At 42.1% G+C, this 20,108-nt stretch overlaps 1 protein-coding gene across 1 annotated transcript; it reads left to right on the top strand.

Annotated features, from left to right (window-relative positions):
• The first annotated feature begins 9,000 nt into the window (after positions 1–9,000).
• CCNO (cyclin O) lies at positions 9,001–11,640 on the top strand. The gene is made up of 3 exons (XM_063456898.1): positions 9,001–9,448; positions 9,942–10,127; positions 11,001–11,640. Exons 1-3 carry the CDS (start codon positions 9,044–9,046, stop codon positions 11,481–11,483), a joined length of 1,074 nt encoding a protein of 357 aa, XP_063312968.1. The 5' UTR covers positions 9,001–9,043; the 3' UTR covers positions 11,484–11,640.
• The last annotated feature ends 8,468 nt before the right edge of the window (positions 11,641–20,108 follow it).

The following is a 20,108-nucleotide window of genomic DNA, read 5'->3' as shown; positions in this document are numbered from 1 at the left end:
TATGCCTGTCCTAATCAGCTGAGGAGCTTAACCCATAGATGATGCTGACATGGATTAGCCAGGAAATGTTTTTTGAAAGTAGATTGCCTAATTGGGTGAATGCATTGTTCTGCATGCTGGATTAAGATTATATCATGATGAATGAAAGATTGTTCCTTTATTTGACATGATTTAAAACAGCCACACAAGCTAACCAGGCCATCAGGATTCGGCTCAGTACCTTTGGCTCAGAGCCTGGTCAACCAGCCAACTTTGGTTCCAATTGATAGATACTCCGCTTTTGTGTAGTTTAAATATATTATTTTAATTTATAGATCGAAAACTAATGTAGTTTCTCAAAAGGAGCCTTAAACAAACATTGGAACTTTAAATCACAGTATTAAATATCCATTTCGCTAAAGTGTTGTTTTTTACCTTATAATCAATTTGTATTCTCAATCTACACAAACAGGATGCTGTAGGTGCATACAGTATCACAGCAAGATGAGCAAGATTCTAAATATGGAAGCACTAGCAATGAGGGGTTTTGTAATAGTTATTATTAACCCCTTAAGGACACATGACATGTGTGACATGTCATGCCTTTTATTCCAGAAGTTTGGTCCTTAAGGGGTTAATGAGCTTGGAGTCAGAAAAGTATGAGCAGGGCCGGTGCAAGGATTTTTGGCTACACAGGCAAAGATGCATTTTGCCGCCCCCCTTTCTGTCGCTCTCTCCCCTCAGTGCATTTTGAGTCTTTTTCCATGTGAAATAGACATAGATATATAGCAACACACAACCATACAGGCACTCAGTCACACAGATATCCAGGCACACAATCAAACAGATACAGGCACACAGCCATACAATCTACACATACATGTTCAATGTCATACAGACACACACAGAGACATTCGGACACTTTCATAGAGACACAGGCATACAAAGACATACAGATACAGGCTTATAGTCATACAGATACAGGCATACAGAGCAGGGGCAGATCCAGAGCCTAATCTCGGGAATGTAATTTAAAAGTTTGGGGATGTAGTAGGGGGTGTAGTAGGGGGCTAGGGGCTGTAGTGGGTGGACAGGAAATCCCTTGAAAATCATCCCCGATACCCTGGATCTCTTACATGACCACGAGAGATAATTGACCAGAGTGACCCCAGAGAGACAAAATTGTAGAGGGACAGGCTACTACTACAGGAGTTAGAAGTACCTACGATAGACACTATATGTGACAATATCTGTGGCCCCTGTGTTTCACTGAGTTGTGTAACACATTACTATACCAAGTTACCTATACACATATACACATGGAATTTAAGGATACCTCTATTGATGTTTCTTATTCCCCCCCCTCCCCCCCCATGTAGGGGATCCCCCTAACCCCTAAAAACTCCCTTTATTCCATCTAAAGGGGTGCGTTACTCTACACCCCTCACTACAATAAACATATCATAAGGCTATACTCCATGACTCCAGAGACTCACAGTGCTGTGTTGCATCTCAATAATAAATTTGTAAACTTTTTGTGTACTTAGCATTTTCTTGACAAATGATGTATTCTCAGGTTTGCCAATGCCTTTCCTGATGTAACGCCTTGTGTATTGTCTTAGATTTTTTAAATTGCTCCTACCTATTTGCTAACCTGTGAGAAATATGCTGGCTGGCTCTGGTGGTCCACCGGTCATTGCTGCATGCGGCGTCCCAGTCTTGCAGCCCTAGATAGACCCACACGCATACAACAGCCCCTATGCACATATATGCAAACCACACGCTCTGGAAACACTACATGCCATAGACCAATACACACACATGTTTTTTCTCTTTCTACAACTGCAGCGAAAGAGAGAGACAGACAGACACAAACACACAAACACACACACACTCTCTCTCTCACACTATAGCCCTTAGATGTATACACTTTACAGCCAGTGAAAACACATACACATAACAGTTTCTAGCCACACATAGTACACCACAAACTCCTTTACACACACACTTCACCACAGACTCCTGTACACACACTACACCACAAACAGTCGCCTGTATGCACACCCAATCCCACAATCGACCCCCAACCACATACAGAATCACAGACAGCCTCCCCACACATGCACCCTTTACTAGCCATGTCCCACTTTTGACCTTTGGTATCCCTCTTATAGGGACACCATAGACAAGTTACCAGCAAACTCATAGCTGTGCCGTGTAAAGTAAACACAGGGTGTTGTTCTTGTGCGAGAGCTCTTCAGCAGGGCTCTTCGTATGAAATGCCCTGGAGGGACAGTAGACTAACTTGCTCACTTTGAGGTGGCGTGCATGTCATTGTTGATTAAATAGTATGCCCCGGGGGGCGGGGCCTGGCCACTGAGCAGACTGGTCGCACTAAACCAGAGCTCCGTGTAGGAACCTGCAAATAAGCGACTTATTACTAACATATCACGCCGAACTTACTAATTTAGTGCAGCAGAGCATCTGTATTGCCCCGGGACTCAGCTGGATGGATCGCTGTGCTCGGAGAGGCCCTCTGGAGCAGACTCGGAGTTGCGGCCTACCAGCAGATGCAAGCGTGGGAGAGGCAGCCGACCTCCCCGCGAGCTGTCCTGCGGGAAAAAGCTGCAGCGCTTAGGACCCCGTTTCCCCCCCCTTGCCGGTGAGGGATATCCCGGCACATTCAACGGATAAGCTAACAGGCTTTGCCTTAAGACGACAAGCGGAACCAGGCAACTCACCTGATCCAGACACAACGCACTGCAACACAGCCAGAGCCAAGATGGCGACTGTCATGCTGACGACATACGGCCTGCTGGAAAATTACGAACAGCGGCTGGATGCACTCTTCAAAGACTTCTGGCAGAAACTGTGGCACAGAGGGGCACAAACTAAGGGGAAGCAGAAGACAACCGACAAGTGGCGGCACCCACCTCCCGGTGGCATGAAACACGTGGCAGGTGGGCCTCGGAGCACCCGACCAGCCCCCAAACCACAGAAACCCGTGAAGAAGAGAGACAGCTTGAAAGCCACATCCTGCCCAGTGTCGTCCACCGCTCGCTCCTACCCTTCGGGGCTGAGGCCTGCGCCCAATCGAACGTCTACCACCATTAAGCAATCACGACTCAGGAGAAGGCCCTCTCATGGAATTTACAGAATAGCTGCAGAGGCCACTCGGCACCTCACCGATCGGAGTACTCAGTTGCGACGCTCTGCAGGCCTAAACGGACTACCCACAGGCCTCAACCACCCACCGACTGGTCGACTCTCACTCTGGCAGGCAGGTCTGCACAACACCACTTTGGGGGACAATATTATACCAGCAGCTGGCGTGGGCTAAGTGACTCTCGTGATACTTAAGCTAACTGTCTTATACTTGCCAATTTACTTATGGTTAGACAGTTTAGTACAGTTAATTTTGCCAGTGTATTAATGTTTATGGTTTTGCCTAATGGACACCCCTAGCATGCCTCTGTGCTGCATCTTTTACTATGACACACACCTTAGTTGCCAGCATGATTTGATCTGCCCTAGCAATCACCAAGTCTACTAGGTTTTCTATGCCTGAATACCCTCTCTCAGTTGTGTGCTGAGACACATTTAGCAAGCCTGAAAAACACTGTCTAGTCCTACACTGACCAAAAGGTGCTAATTATCGAATACCTTACTACTGGTTACCATGTCGATATGACAGAGTGTGCTACTGCTGTTGAGGCATGGCAGGCGTCTTTGTATGGTAATGAGATGACACTTGTGGAACTCATACTACAACGCATAAGATAGGAAGTAGCTCAGAATGGTTGCCTGATCTGCCATAACTGGCTCCTGCCACGTGGCGATATTTTTCATGCACCTACAGGACCTTACCGTGTAAGCTGTGTTTTGTGTCAGGTTTAGCTAAACAATTACTGCTAGATGCTAAATGACCTGTGTGCAATAACTGTTGAACCCTGCATACATATAGAAACAAACAAAAAGAATGTGTGACGAGTGCCACTGTCAAACTCTTATATATCTTGATATATATGTTGGGGTGGGGTGGGCTACCAGGCAATTGATATTTTATTTTCTAATTGTTTTTGTTATATACTTGATCTTACTACACTCGCCTCCAAATTAGCATCCAGCGAGAAGTTCAATTCCTACTCTGTTTTTATTCTTATATTTACTCTTCTCTCCGTGCACTTGCCCGCATTTACTTTAGCATTTACTAACCATCCTATAGGGTGGAACGACATACTGTTGTTGCTAAGCCACTCAGTGCATATGCTGCACTTCGTGGCCCTATTTTTGTTTTAAACGCCAAGCACTGTGTCTCTTTTCTTGCTATAATTGTTAAAAATGTGCATTATTAACGCAATGGCACAAAATTGTACTACTATGCCTTTTGAATTGTTTGCTATAGCTATTGTGGCTCTGCAAATATGTTTGTAACTACATGCACAACAAAAATAAAGAATTAAAAAAAAAAAAAAAAAAAAATAGTATGCCCCTTCTTTTCCACTGCCCCCTCCAACTGGGCTGCTCTGTCTTAAAATGCCTGGGCTGAATTTTTTTCCCCAGTCCGACCCTGATCTTTACCATATCCTAATAGACATTTTTACTGTGACCTGCATCAGCTTTTCCTGCATCCAACTGCAACTGGACACCCAGCCATATAGACAATGTCAGGGGTCTTTGCAAACTCCAGATGGTGACAGAACCGTTTCAAGTTGAAGTAGAAAAAAAATCATCTATACATTCAGCTCTCAAAATAATGGGATAATCTATAGACTTTTAAATAAATTTTAGTAAAAGCATGGTCCTTTTCACGCCCGTCAGTTATTTCTCTGCGTATATTATCAATTATTACTCCGCCAACAACTGGGTCATTGTGGAGAGTAGGAGAACAGTCCAGGTGGTTATTCTTCTCTCCATCAAAGTCCAATCTCATATGAATGGATTGACTGATGCCACTCAGATAATGGGCTGGCAAGGAAGTCAGCGTGTTAGCATCATGGAAGAGGATTGCTTCCCAAACAATCCCAATCACTTTACAAGGTGTAGAAGTAAGGTAGCCCTGGAGGATGAATGTTACATTAGTGTAACACCCATGGGCCGAAGAACATGGCAACACTGGCACGCTGGAGAGGAGGAAAGTTCATAGTAGCTCCTAAAGCAGTTAAAGCGACATTGTCATGTCCCCCCCCCCCATCTTCCACCCGCCTTGCCTTGACTATGTTATCATTTCTTCCTGGCCCTGGATCTTAAAATCCATGGTGCTGCCATTTTGTCCTCGTCTGTTCAGGTTTGCAGGTTGCAAACATCAAAAACAGCATGGACATAGAAAGAATGTAGCTGTGAAATGCTGAAGGGACACATGCCTCCCAACTATCCTGAATTCGGCTGGGTCATTATTATGGTGCCAATATTCGGGTCCTGTTCCGCCTTAGTTCCCTGCCGTCCTGCTTTTGGGGACGCTAGGAAACTGTTCCCAACAATCACAGCACGAGCGAGTAAGATGTCGGAGTTGTGATGTATGCTGACAGGATTGCCTGCTGCTGCTAAGAAATGCACACAGGGCAATGTTGCGATTGCTCTTTGTGAATCTGGAGAAGCAGACAAGTTAGGATGAGCAGCAGTTTGTCAACGGTAAAATCTGACCCAACATGGCTGCTCTACATAAAAAAAAATGTAAGACATAAAAAAGTTACATTTTAAAAAAAAAATCAATATACATTGTTTTAAAAATTCAATAAGTTTAATTAAATGTAATACATTAAAAAACTGAGAGGTGGGCGGGGCCTAGCCGCTGACTGTATCAGACGTGCTCCGTCTGAGACTCCGAGACCCGAAAATGGCGCAAATTGCAGGCTCACCGAGCCGGGCAAACTACACAGAAGAACAAACAGACCCCTGCCCGCTGCGGTGAGCGGAGATACCGCCCAAGACCAGGTTCGGAGCCGGCAGTAACCCGACAGGGGCACGGAGCCTGGTGGGGCTTGAGCCGGGAAGAGACGGCCACTCTCCTGGGTCCACAGCCGGCGGTGTGCTTCCCCCCCCCGCCCCTCTGGACCGGGCGGTCATCCCGTTCTGCAGGAGCATAAACCGGCGCACCAACCCGAGCCTAAACAACCGCCCTGGCGAGGACAATCAAGATGGCCGCCGCAAGGCAGCCATGTGCACGGGCCGCCAGTGGAGCCTACCTGACGCTTACCCAGAAGTGAGGAAATTAACAGAGCACATGGGAAAAGGGCCCTCTATCAATCAACCAGCTTCCTACAGCGAAGCAGGGTTTATGGAGGCGGCAAATGAAATCATGTTGCACCCTTGTGGAAATGCCCGCAGTAGCACAACAACGCAGACCCTACCCTGACAGCGGGGACCACCCAAGAAGCCGAGATGGAGAGCAGCTGGGAAGAATACTGATCCACGGTCTGAAATTTTGGGACTCACTTGCTAATCTCCCTGCTGTGGCCCACCTGTGGAATTGAGCGACAGCCTGACTAATAAACTCCTGCTAACATAGGGCAAGACCATCTCCAGTAACGTAATGACTCTCATCACTCTTAGTCCCTGCATCACCTTTCAGGACTCAGGGGTATTGATAGCCTATCTGCTCCAACAACAGTTAACAAGGACTACCTTAACTAAGCAATCTAATCTCTTGGTGGCCTGACATGTCTCCTAGCACTGTGTTAATTTTTTTTTCTTATTCAAGCATTTAACCCATTGTGCCTACTCAGTTCCCAGTGTAACATATTAAGCTAGCGAGTTGAAGTATGTATATCCTAACCTATAATCAGACCTTCTCCTAAACGCCACTAGGGATATACACCAAACCTAGACACCTCAGGTCTTACACTCAGGGCACCCACTGGTTTAAACATACCTGCGTAACCTGTTTATTGAAGTTTAACTATTGCATTATTTGTGACATTACCAACTTAGACTCGTACTATTTAAGCCTGTAAAGACATGTATTTTTGCGCAACAACCCGTATATTTGTGTTAAAAGCGAACATTGTACCAAAGGATCCAGCAAGCGACAAAATCTGTCCTGCCTTGCACACATAGCGATGAAACTTGTTATATGAACCCAAAGCGCATCTAGATATGCTTAAGTGTCCTAGCATGTTATGGTATATAAGCGTTGCCCACTATTCTGTTATTTTTCACGATTATAAAAAAAAATGTGCTGATCAACCTGCCACACTGTAAAATGTCTTGAAAATGCTGGTGGATGCTGTTGTGGCTCCACATGCCTGTTGTCAGTGCAAGCACAAGAAAAATACAGAATAAAAAAAAAAAAAAAAAAAGGTGAAAAAGTTACCATTACCAATGATCATACTCCCCATGAGAACCAGTAGTCCCTACTTTTCTTTCTTATTATTATTATTTATAAAATGCCAACAAATTCCACAGTGCTGTACAATGGGTATGCATAGCTAAAACAAAAAACAAAAAAAATAACTATGGAAAAGTGACAATGCTGATCTCATAAATGTCACAAATGCTCAATTAGATGAATGGGCAAGAATTCCCACAGAAACACTCCAAAATCCTTTGGAAAGTCTTCCCAGAAGAGTGGAAGCTTCTATAGCTGCAATGGGGTGACCAACTACATATTAATATTATTTATGTATTTAGAATGTAATGTCATAAAATCCCCTGTTGGTGTGCTGGTCAGGTGTCCTAATACATTTGTCCATATAGTGCAATTTAAAGGGACACTATAGTCACCTGAACAGCTTTAGCTTAATGAATCAGTTTTGGTGTATAGAACATGCCCCTGCAGCCACACTGCTCAATCCTCTGCCATTTAGGAGTTAAATCCCTTTGTTTATGAACCCTAGTCACACCTCCCTGCATGTGACTTGCACAGCCTTCCATAAACACTTCCTGTAAAGAGAGCCCTATTTAGGCTTTCTGTATTGCAAGTTCTGTTTAATTAAGATTTTCTTATTCCCTGCTATGTTAATAGCTTTCTAGACCCTGCAAGAGCCTCCTGTATGTGATTAAAGTTCAATTTAGAGATTGAGATACAATTATTTAAGGTAAATTACATCTGTTTGAAAGTGAAACCAGGTTTTTTTTTCATGCAGGCTCTGTCAATCATAGCCAGGGGAGGTGTGGCTAGGGCTGCATAAACAGAAACAAAGTGATTTAACTCCTAAATGACAGTGAATTGAGCAGTGAAATTGCAGGGGAATGATCTATACACTAAAACTGCTTTATTTAGCTTAAGTAATTTAGGTGACTATAGTGTTCCTTTAACATGAACCTGTCCTTACTACAATAATATTGCTATCATTTTTAAATGTCTTTCTTATTTTATTTTTTTGGTAAATATGAATAACTATAGATGTTTATTTATGAAAACAAAATGTTAATATATACATGCTATAAAAAAACACACAAAAAAGTAATTAGAAAAAGGAATAATCAAAGGTAACCACAAAGCAGTCAACAAGCAAATCTTGTAAATATCAGGGTAATTGTGGGAAAAATCAAAGTGAATTTAAAATGTTAAGTGAAAATAGATCAACTCAAAAAAATTATTCTAGTTATGTTTATTTCGATTTCTATTTGCAATTCAGACTTCCAGTAATAACCGGCCAGATTCCCTGTCACTCAGAGATGTTACTCCTCTGTCAGAGAGAGCAGTGACTGAGCTCTCCCTGAGGGGGACACACAGCTCATTGAGGAGGACTCTCCCCGTCCATGCCAGCAGGTGCGGCACTGGCTGCCAAGCCCCAGGGGGCAGTGAGACAGGCAGTCTGGCCGCCTCACACTGTCTCCCGCCGCGGGCTCCGATGAGAGCCACAGGCCGGGCGTTACCCCGGCAACAGGCAGGCGCGTGCCTGGCGCAGCAGCGGGAGGTGATAGGAGCTGTGTCCCTTCGCAAGCGGTTCTTTCGCCGGGAAAAAGTTCTCACGCTGACGTCATCATCCAGAGGTTTTTCCACTGTCTCTCTCCCAGCCAATCAGCGGCCGGCGCAGCTGCATATAAAATGCTGTGCGGCTGCAGCCCGCAGCCAGATGAGCGCTCGGAGTTCGAGCAGTTAGGAACTCAGAGTGCAGACATGGTGACCTGCACTGAGAGGTTACCCGAGCAGGCCCTGCCCGCCCCAGTCAGCCCAACCAAGAGGAAGAGGGAAGGGGCAGCTCATGAAGAGGTGACGCCGGCTGACAGGGGAGAGGGCAGCCCGTGCAGGGGCAGGAGGGTGAAGAGAGCCAGGTACCTGAGACACAGGAAGCAGGTCCTGGAGCTGAGGAGCTGTGACTCCGGGGTGTGTGACCTGTATGAGACCCCCAGCACCAGCCCATCCACACAGGCACCCAGGCGGGTCCTAGATTACGGTGACACCTGCCCCTCAGACAGGCTGGGCCTGCAGAACTTCAGGGACTATGGGGAGGACTGCTACCTGTTCAACAAGAGCCTGGAAGACAAGTTCCTCACAGCAGACTGTCTGGCCAACCAGCCACAGGTGAGATACCTGGAGACAGGGATTCACACACATATTGGGCAAATACATTTTTTTATTGAAAGTGCATTTAGTAATAATACTGTAAAATAAAAGGGCACACCTATAGACTGTATGGGATGTATACTTCACTTGTAATTTGGGGGAAAGATGGAAAAAGAAAGCTGTGATACAGCTGTGTATTATCAATGTGTCCAGAATAGTTCATTACAAATAATCTGTCACTGCTGGCATGGACCTGATCATCCATGCATTCTGCCCACTATGCAAGATTCTGTTTATTTGTCCTCCAAGACAGCATAATGTACATCCCCAAAAATTAACATTCTTTACAATGTTAATTTTTACCTCTGAAAGGCTATGCTGGGTATCTACTATCATTCAATGAAATAAGCATCCATTAATCTGCTGTTCAAGTGTTTTTAAATAATTTGATGTGTTTTGGATGTTGTTTTGAACTTTTTGCTAATTTTGGGATTGATGTTTTTATTAATAGTTGAAGGCAGAGTCTCGCTGTAAACTCATCAGCTGGCTGATTCCAGTGCACAGACATTTGCAATTGGGCTTCGAATCGTTGTGTCTTGCAGTCAACATTCTGGACAGATTCCTTTCCTGCACACCAGTGGCAGCTGATTGTTTTCAGTTAGTAGGTGTCACTTCACTGCTCATCGCTTGCAAACAGGTAAGCATGTCCTATCATCTTGTTCATGTTAAATTAAGAAGATTTTTTTTTACATCTCCAGATCACCCTCCCCTATTTTATTCACAAAATTATAAATTATTTTAAGTATTGTTTCAAAAATATTTGAATGCATGAGTAGTACCTAAGGATTAGTATAACTGGTTCTTTTACCCCAGGGCTATAATTTATTTATTGGTAGTAGAGCAATACCACATTTGGCCTCCTTTGTAGTTGCATTTCTCATTACTGTAGAAATCATAAATTGAGGATTTATCCACTAAATTGTGGTGAACGTAACCAATTATTTAATTTTTAGTTACTACAAAATTATGGTCAGAAAATCTGTATGACAGATCTGTATGAAAAAACACCCAATTTGGTTACCGTACTTTAATAGCTTGGCTGGTTTGGCTTAAACATTTTAAAATGTATTGTTTGGTTAACCTTAATTCACTATTCAGTGAATATGCCCCCAAGATTATTTTGCAAGAACCTTGCTACTTTTTACATTATGGTTTGAGTTTTGTTATTGCCTTAGATTGTGTGCCATTTTCTGGTACCCAGATCCATGCATCCACTACTCTATCTTTAATATAGTAATTCAGTTTGCTAAAGCAGAGTTTCCAGTAATCTATCTTAATATCTTTTGGCAAGCCCAGTCACTTCATAGATTATATGCTTACTTCTCTTGTCGTTTTTGAGGTGAATTATCCTTAAAAACTATTTAGGGGAGTATATTACATATTTGTGGACTTTTCATTAAGAGAAAACATCTGCTTTGTTAAAATCCCAAGCCTTACAATTTGAACTTTAGATGTGTTTCTATCAATTACAAATTCTTCAGATATACATATATATTTATTTATTTTACAGGTAGAGACACGACCTCCGCGTGTGAAACAACTGCTTTCTTTGTGCTGTGATGCCTTCTCGCGGGAGCAACTTTGTAATCTGGAATGCATTATTTTACTCAAGTTGCACTTTCGTCTTTGTGCCCCCACTATCAACTTCTTTCTACAACACTTCACCCTTACGAGATTACCCAATTGGGAACCCTCTGACAAGGACCTTGCCAATGGATCCAAGACCCTGACTGTCGCCAGAAGCATAGCAGAGCTGAGCTTGGCTGATTATGCTTTTAATTCTTACCCTCCTTCACTAATGGCTGTTTGTTGCTTGATCGTGGCAGACCGCCTTCTGTGCAATGAAGTATGTGTACAGACTGGGAGTTATCCTCTCAGTCTGCTGCAGGAATGCATGGGCAACATTGACTTACTGGTTTCTTTGAACCTAAACTCCTTACAATGCCTTTTACCATGTGACCTCCCAGACAAGACTATGGATGTGGATAATTGACAGTCTCCATATAAGTATGGCTTCCAATTAGTAGGCAGTTTTTAGAAATAAATTATAGATATTATATTAAACAAAATCTTTTATTTAAGACACTGCTGAATATACAAAAAAAAAAGATTTAGCAGTTTAATCAGTTCTTATAGAATTTTATATTTGTATTTCTTGAAGGATATTGACATTCTTTTAACTTAGCAGTATTGCCGTTTAGCTACTGACTTGAATAGTTATACTACATTTAATTTATTTACAATGCAATATATTTCTATATTGTACTAATATAGAAACCCAAGATGTACTGTTTATTGAAGAGTTGTATTACTGAGGCATTATATGTTCTTTTTTGCACTGATAACATTTGTTTTCTTAATTCTGGTATTTGTAAATAATATAAATATAGATGCACTGTTTATATGAATGAACATTTGTTGAGCGTAATAATTATTTGACATTAATATTTAAATAAAATTCTTAATTCAGTAACAATATACATTTTGTATTTTTTTTGTGGAATTCAGATTTGTGAAAGAATTCACATAAACAGGGATATTCATTAATGGGATACAATTTTTTTTAAGGAACACTCGGAACACTATATCCAACTGCCCACTGGGTATGATGCACTCTCAGGGTAAATAATTAAACCATGTGAGAACAGTTTGACAACTTCCCTGGGTCCCACTAGGCTCCTGTGGCTAAATCCTTGCTTGTGGATTTCCCTGCAAGGTAAATCCCATATCCCATTAGCTTCCCTGAGCTAAGCAGAGCCATGCAGGACCACTCTCAGAAACAAAAATATGTATTCATAATTTGCACATTTGACTTGTTTGTTGCAAACAAATTTGGTTTGTGCATTGTGCCCTAAGCACAGCTACAAATCTCGCAGAGCTGTGTCACCTGGAACTCTGACAAAATGAGCATCTGAGCACTATATACAGTGAAATTACTCCATGTATACAGCATCTGCTTCAGTTATCTATTTTTGTAATGGGGTATATCAGTTTTGTGCTGAGAGTTGCCGAATACGACATAGTATTGAATTTTCAATGAATTTGTGATTACACTCTACTTGTATCACATAGTGGTTTCTGTCATATTTGGCAGCTTGATTTAAGGTTTTCCCAGGATGTTTTACATTCATGTGATTCAGAAATCAGCCCACTCTCTATCTAAATCTTTCTCAGGAATGGTTGGATGCAGACATGCCAATGCAGTCGGTTCCGCGGTAATGACACTATTAGTATGGGTTAAGGGCAGAGATACAGGTGGGGAATGTGTTGGTGGAGTAAACTGTAAGGGATTGGGGAGACTGAACATATGACTTATATGGGACACAAATGTGATGTGCATAGATACAAGGGGGGTGGAGAGAGGAGGGTATAAAGGGATAAAAGTGCTCTGAGTACGTGTAATGTGCAATATGAGGATAATATAGGCAATATCATGTGCATGTGCCAAAATGTACTATGTATATAGATTACACACACACACCACATGACCAAAAGTATATGTACACTGTACCATCTGTGGGAATTTGTGCAAATTCAGCCAAAAGAGCATTGTGGTATGAGGCAGTGAAAAGGTCTCGCTCTCAGTGTTCCATTTCATCCAAGCAGAAAGGTGTTCAATGTACTTGGTCAGGGCCATTCGGGTTCCTCCTCGTCAAACCATGTCTTCATGGATCTTTCCTGTTCTGTCAGGGGCATAGTCATGCTGGGACAGGAAAGGGCCTTCCCCAAACTATTGCCACATTGCTGGAAGCAGCTTGTGGTCTGAAATATATTTGTGTCCTGTAGCCTAGTGCCAACCCTAAAAAAATAGCCCCCAGACTATTATCCTTCCTTCACCACACTTTACAGTTGACATTGTGCATTCTGGTAGGTAGATTATTCCTGGCATCTGCCACATCCAGATTCTTCCATCAGACTGTCAGATAGTGAACTGTGATTCATCACCACAGTCCACAGAGAACACATTTCCACTGCTCCAGTCCAGTGACACATGGCATTGCATATACTAATGTGAGACCTATTCAGAGCTGCTGCAAATCCATTTCAAGAAGCTTGTGATGCAAAGTTCCTCTGCTGCTGATTCCAGAGGCAGTTTGGAACTCTGTAGTGAATGATCCAGCAGATGATTTTTATGTGCTGTTAGCTTCGGCACCCCGCTCTGTGAGTATGTATGGCCTACTATTTTGTGGCTGGGCTATTGCTCCTAGATATTTTTACTTCACATAATAGCACCTACAATTGGCTGGGGAAGGTCTAGTAGGGCATACATTCCACAAATTGATTTGTGATAAAGGTGGCATCTTATGACAGTGCCACATTTAAAGCCACTGAGCTTTTCAGTGCTACCATTTGTACTGCCAGTGATAGCCGTTGGAGATTTTATGTCTTTATTCTGGATTTTATGCACCTGTTAGCAATGGGTGAGGCTAAAACACTCAGTTATCAGTAGAGGTTCACCACCTAGTGCATGTATATTAATGTATGTCAGTATGATAATATTGATTCAATGCATCTCTATGAGGAGATGCTGTTTGGCCAGGGTGGCATTTTGGCTCTGCCCCCTGGCCCGCCTCCTTAGCTGAAATCTTCAGAATTGACACTCAGCCAATGCAACGTTTTCCCATGGGGAAACATTGTGATTGGTTGAGATCATCACTTCTGATGATGTAAGCCAAGGAGGAAGCTCTGGGGCAGAGCCAGCATCAGCAGACTGGAATAAAGGTAAGATTTTACTATATCTAGGAAAGCAAGGGAGGGGCAGGGGTGCTAGATAGTAATTTTAACACTATAGGATCAGGAATACATGTTTGTGTTCCTGACCTAACAGTGTTCCTTTAAGTGTGTTGAGAATAGCTGGGCTCTGCTGTTTTATAGTTAAAACGCTAATAACTTTTTTTGTGTGTGTTGGAAACATGAATCAGGCTTTAAAATTTGGACAATTTCACTAAACAACTTATTTAAGTATGTCTATTTAATATTGCAAGATAAATAAAAAAAAAAAATCAGTAACTAAAGGAATAGTTCATTGTGCCTAACAGTAGCCAAACGTGTTACCAAAATGAAGAGAGGAGCCACACTCAATTCCAATCGACACCGGGTGCACTGGAGCAGGAACAGAAGTCCCACAACGCTCAAGCAAACAGAAGAATGGTCTCCAGGCACTCAGGGTGTTCAAAGAACTCGTAGCAGGGCAAAATGTTCTCAATGCTCTGTCACATTTTTTAAATCTAATAAATCTGCCCTTGGTTTTTGAATACTCTGGGTGCATGGAGACCATTCTTCAGTCAGTCAGACAGTAGCCAAACGACATGGAACTCTGAAATGGAGTATAGCATGGGGTGTTAAAGGGACACTATAGTCACTCAGACCACTTCAGCTCAGAGAAACTGCTATGTTTACATAGCAGGGTTTTATCCAACCTCTAGTGGCTGTCTTCCTGACAGCCGCTAGAGGCGCTTCTGCAACGTTGGATGCGAAATTTGCATCCAACGTGCAGAACGTCCATAGGAAAGCATTGAGAACTGACGTCGGCTGGGGAGGAGAGGTCACCGGCGCTGGATTAAGGTAAGTTGCTGAAGGGGTTTTAACCCCTTCAGCCCAGCGGGAGGGGGACCCTGAGGGTGGGGTGGGGGGGGTTCTAAGGATGCTATAGTGTCAGGAAAACTAGTTTGTTTTCCTGACACTATAGTGATCCTTTAAACATGTGTCCTGCACATCACTGTGGCCCGCTTGACTTTTTAATGTGGCCCAGAAAGCTTCAGTCCAAAGATCAACTGGTGCATGTTCTATTTAAATTAATTGATTCTTTTCAGATGAAGTTATAAATCTTTAAGGGTGAACTTCAAGACCAGAATTGAACTCATTTCCAATGCATGCTGAAATTGCAGTTTGCAGAATAAAGTCCTCAGTATGAGGCTCAGGCTGCAATATCTCATACACTGATCATCTACAACATTAAAAGCACCTGCTGAACGTGTACTTGGTATCTGGCACCAACACCATGCCAGCAAATCCTTTAAGTCCTGCAATTTGTGAAGTGGGGCCTCCATGGGATGGATTTGTTGTTCCAGTACATCCCACAAACTCAATTGGATTGAGATCTGGGTAATATGGAGGCCAAGGCAACGCGTTAAATTCTTTGTCATGTTCCTCAAACCATTTCTGAACAATTTTTGCAGTATGGCAATGTGCATTATCCTGCTGAAAGAGGCCACTACCACCAGGGAACTCCATTGCCGTGAAGGGGTGCATGCAGTCTGCAACAATCTCTAGGTGGTAAGTGTAAAAGTAACATCCACATAAATGCCAGGAACCAAAGTTTCCAAGCAGAATATTGCCAAGACCAAAACACTGCCTCTGCCGGCCTGCCTTCTTTGCATAGTGCATCCTGCTGCCATCTGTCCCCCAGGTGAACGACACACGCACCCAGCCATCCTCCTGATCTAAAAGAAAATGTGATTCATCACACCAGGCAACCTTCTTCCATTGCTCCATCTTCCAGCTCTACATAGTTACAAAGGCTTAAAAGAGACATGCGTCCATCAAGTTCAGTCTTCTAACACTTACATCACCATTGAAGGCACTTTTGTTCGTCAACAGGGCTCATCATGGACACTTTAACTGGCCTGTAGTTACGCAGCAAGCCCCATATGCCACAAACTGCGACGCACTGTGTGCTCTGACACCTTTCTATCATGGCCGCCATTATGTTTTTCAGCAATTTGAGCTTCAATAGCTCTTCTGTGTGATTGTATCAGAGGGACTACCCTTCACTCCCAAAATGCATCAATGAGCCTTGGGCCTCCATGACCTTCATGCTGGTTCACCAGTTCTCCTTCCTTGAACCACTTATGGTAGTTGCTAACCACTGCATACTAGGAACACCCCACAAGACCTGCCGTTTTGGAGACACTCTGCACCAGTCATTTAGCCATTACTATTTAGCCCTTGTCAAAGTCACAGATTTTTTCTCTTGCCTTTTTTGTCGTGCTTCCAACACGTGAAATTCAAGAACTGACTGTTCTTCGCTGTCTAATATATCCCACCGCTTGACAGGTGCCACTGTAAATAAATAGTCAATGTTATTTACTTCACCTGTCAGTGGTTTTCATGTTGTGGCTGATCTGTATACTCTATGATAGATTACAAGATTTCCATGCACAATAAAAAATCTTGAACCTGGTAAATCCTTTATTGATCTAATGGAGGCTCCAGGGGACTTGCACATTGAAATAATTACCTTCAATGTAACTCAGACCTGAAAATTAGAATGAAATGCCTCTCTTAGAATTTTAACAAAAGTATGTAGCAAAGGGAAAATGTGTCCGTTTAAGAATGCGTGCAGCAAGAATCTTCTCCCTCTTCAGAAACATATACTGATGTGAACAGATGTTTTCCAGAATAAAGAAGTCCAAGACACAATTACTGATTGTCACCTGGAGCACTGACTCCATTGAGCTATCAGACGTAGTTCCTAACATTGAATTACTAGTGAAAAATGTCATTGTTCTCATTAACTGAATCTTTCATTCCTTTCATTGCTACTGTACGTGTGTATTTTGTGGCCTGCAGCATGTACTGCATTTTCAAAGTGGCCTTTGGCTTCCATAAGGTTGAGGACCTTAGAGTATAGGAACACATTGCATGACCTGTTAAGATGGGAAGAGATCTGCAGAATGCATTTTTCGGTAAATTTAAACTGTCACTGTTCAGTCTGTGAGGAAAGTTCAGCCAACTGACTAAATTATTTGGCAGTTTGTTAACAATTCGGAACATTTTATCTACAGAATGGAACTAGCTACAGATTGATCAGTTTTGACCATAAGTCATGCAAAGGTATAAAAAAAATCTAGCTAAAATCCTTCCTTATATCCATCTCTTTTTAGATGACATGGTAATCTGTGAAATGTCATAGGCCTAAATTCTTCAGTAAGCAATTGTGCTTTTTATAAGCCATATGTGTCCCTAGATACAATGGGCATCCTAGACAAAAAGGTGCTGGTAAAAATAATAACAAGGAGAGTACGTGAACAGTAAAGGAATGCCAATCCAGAACAAAAGAGAGAAGCTTATTATTCCACAATAAAGAAGAGAACACAAGTGTATGATTCCACAATGATGGAGAGCTAGGAACTTATGTTTCCAAAATAGAGGAGTGAATGCGAGCCTTATTATTCCACAATAATGGAGTGCACTCGGGCCTTATTATTCCACAATAATGGAGTGCACTCGGGCCTTATTATTCAACAATAATGGAGTGCACATGATCCTTATTGTCCCACAATAATGGAGTGCACTCTGGCCTTATTATTCCACAATAGAGGAGTGAATTCAAGCTTTATGATTCAACAATAATGGAGTGAACATGAACCTTATTGTCCAACAATAATGGAGTGCGCTCGGGCCTTATTATTCCACAATAGAGGAGTGAATTTGAGCTTTATGGTTCCACAATAAAGGAGTGCACTGGAATCTTGTGATTTCGCAATAAAGGAGAGCACCATTTCCCATCAGCAGAGTACTGGAATTTTATCAAGTTTGCACAAACCAAAAACAACAAAGAAGAATACACAATTTTATAGTTTCACAATAGAGGAAAGAACTAGAACCTTTACATTCAATATGACAAAATTGTAATGCCACATAAAATGAAAGCCAGAGAGCCTCTGCTATGCAGGTGCCTGCACTGGTCAGAGGAGGGTGCTCTGTGCACCTCTTTGCCACCTGTCACCCAGAATGGACTGCCCTCCCTGCCCCTTACTGAAGGGTACCTCACAATTCAACAATAAGGGAGTATTTCACAATGTTGAGTAAACTGGAAATGTAAATTTCCAAAAGTATCCTAATAATTCCACAATGCGGTACACTGGGAATCTGATTATCCGTAGAGGTAGAATACTCATTTTTTGGTGCAACTACAAGATTATAATACATTCCTTGTAGAATTATAAGGATCTTAAATTCTGTTTTTTGTAAAATTATATGATCCCAGTATTCTCCTCTTTATGAGATCAAATTCTACATACATGGTTACATTTTGTAAATCTTTATTGAAAGATATTTTTTGTAAATTTCTAGAGAACTGTGAGACAGGAGTAGTAAAATAAAAGGCAAAATAAACTGGACAGAAGGAAAAGCTTCAAGTGTACAATTTTATACAAAAGACAGAACAATTAGAATTTCCAACACAAATGTATAGTTGCAGCATATTACGGAGTCTTCAAATAGGAATGAGGTAGTTATGGTCTGGATGCATACGAACTAATAGAACAGTAATATTGAAAGCTATTGATGTCGTAACCATTAAATGAATCTCCCCAAAGAGGGGATCAACCAATTGCCATGGACAAAACTCAAAATTTGTCCTAGTGCCTGATTTTTTGCTGAAATCAAGTAACCAATCTGAAAGTGTCCAGGCCTCATTTTCATGAATGATTTCTTCATTTAACTTCCTTCTACCTATTTTATAATAACATTCTGATGTCCACATTTATGTTTTCCCATTTTGTGCTTTCCTTCCATCTCTTTCTGTATTATAGTCAACTCTTTCATATCTGATTGTTGTCCCCTACATAAAAAGCTTGTTTCCGTAATATAAATATCTCATTCTCCCCTCTCCACCTCATAACAAATTCTCTATGTAAACTTCCATTTGTATATATCCACGTATAAGGCAGCTCTGTTACTGCTAAATATTTAATAAAAATGTAATTCAAACATCCCATAAGACAAAGTAGGGACTACTTTGTTTCAGGAAAAGCCTGAGATTGACAAAGGATTACATATCCGGAACTCTGCTGTGAGCTTGTCCAATCCCAGCCGTGATAGATCCACAGGGAAGCACCAGGGCAAATGCACACCATGAAAAGACAGGGGACTTTGTTTGGGTGGAAATAGGATCTAACTGAGGAGTCACCCTCAATCTATTTCAAGATGCCTGGATCCAAGTTACTAAAATATTGCCAGGAACACCACTTATTAATAAAAGGTGAAAGGAAGCATTCCATTGATTTTCAGGACATCAGTGCCAGTGGGATAGTATGCCACTGACATGCCCTAAATATCTGTAGGTATTTGCCACTGTATGCCTATTTTTAAATCTGTGCATCTGCCACAAAATCAAGCAGTGCTCCACCGACGTTTGGGTCCCAGTAGCCATTGCAAGTCAAAATCAGTGGAGGCTCCTGCGGTCTCACAGGATCCTACTCTGCTACAGTGCTTGTTGTCTGCTGATATAATTACGCAGCACCAGTTTCTTAAAAAGAACATGAGGATTATATCAAGGCACATTATTTAATGTATTATGCTTCTTTTCCTTGTCTGTAAATCAAAAGGCAAAACACTTCATCCGAATGCAAGAATGGCTCATTCTTTAGGTGTGCCTTCATTCTTTCTGCTCACTCCTGTCACATCTGATGGAGTGAGCCAAACCACCGAACGTGCACCGAATGAATGAGCCATTCAATTGGATTACTCGTTCGACCTTTTGTAATTACAGACAGACAGTGTACTGTCTGTTACTGTATGTATTACAAACTGCAGAACAAGTCACTTAGATGCACAAATGGCTCTAATGTTCATTTGTTAGTTCTGCTCACTCTCATATATTGATTATTAA

This window comes from Pelobates fuscus, chromosome 5 (genome assembly GCF_036172605.1).
Source record: "Pelobates fuscus isolate aPelFus1 chromosome 5, aPelFus1.pri, whole genome shotgun sequence".
NCBI classification, from domain to species: Eukaryota; Metazoa; Chordata; class Amphibia; order Anura; family Pelobatidae; genus Pelobates; species Pelobates fuscus.
The sequence above is the reverse complement of the archived record's forward strand: the minus strand, read 5'-3'. Positions and strand labels throughout refer to the sequence as shown.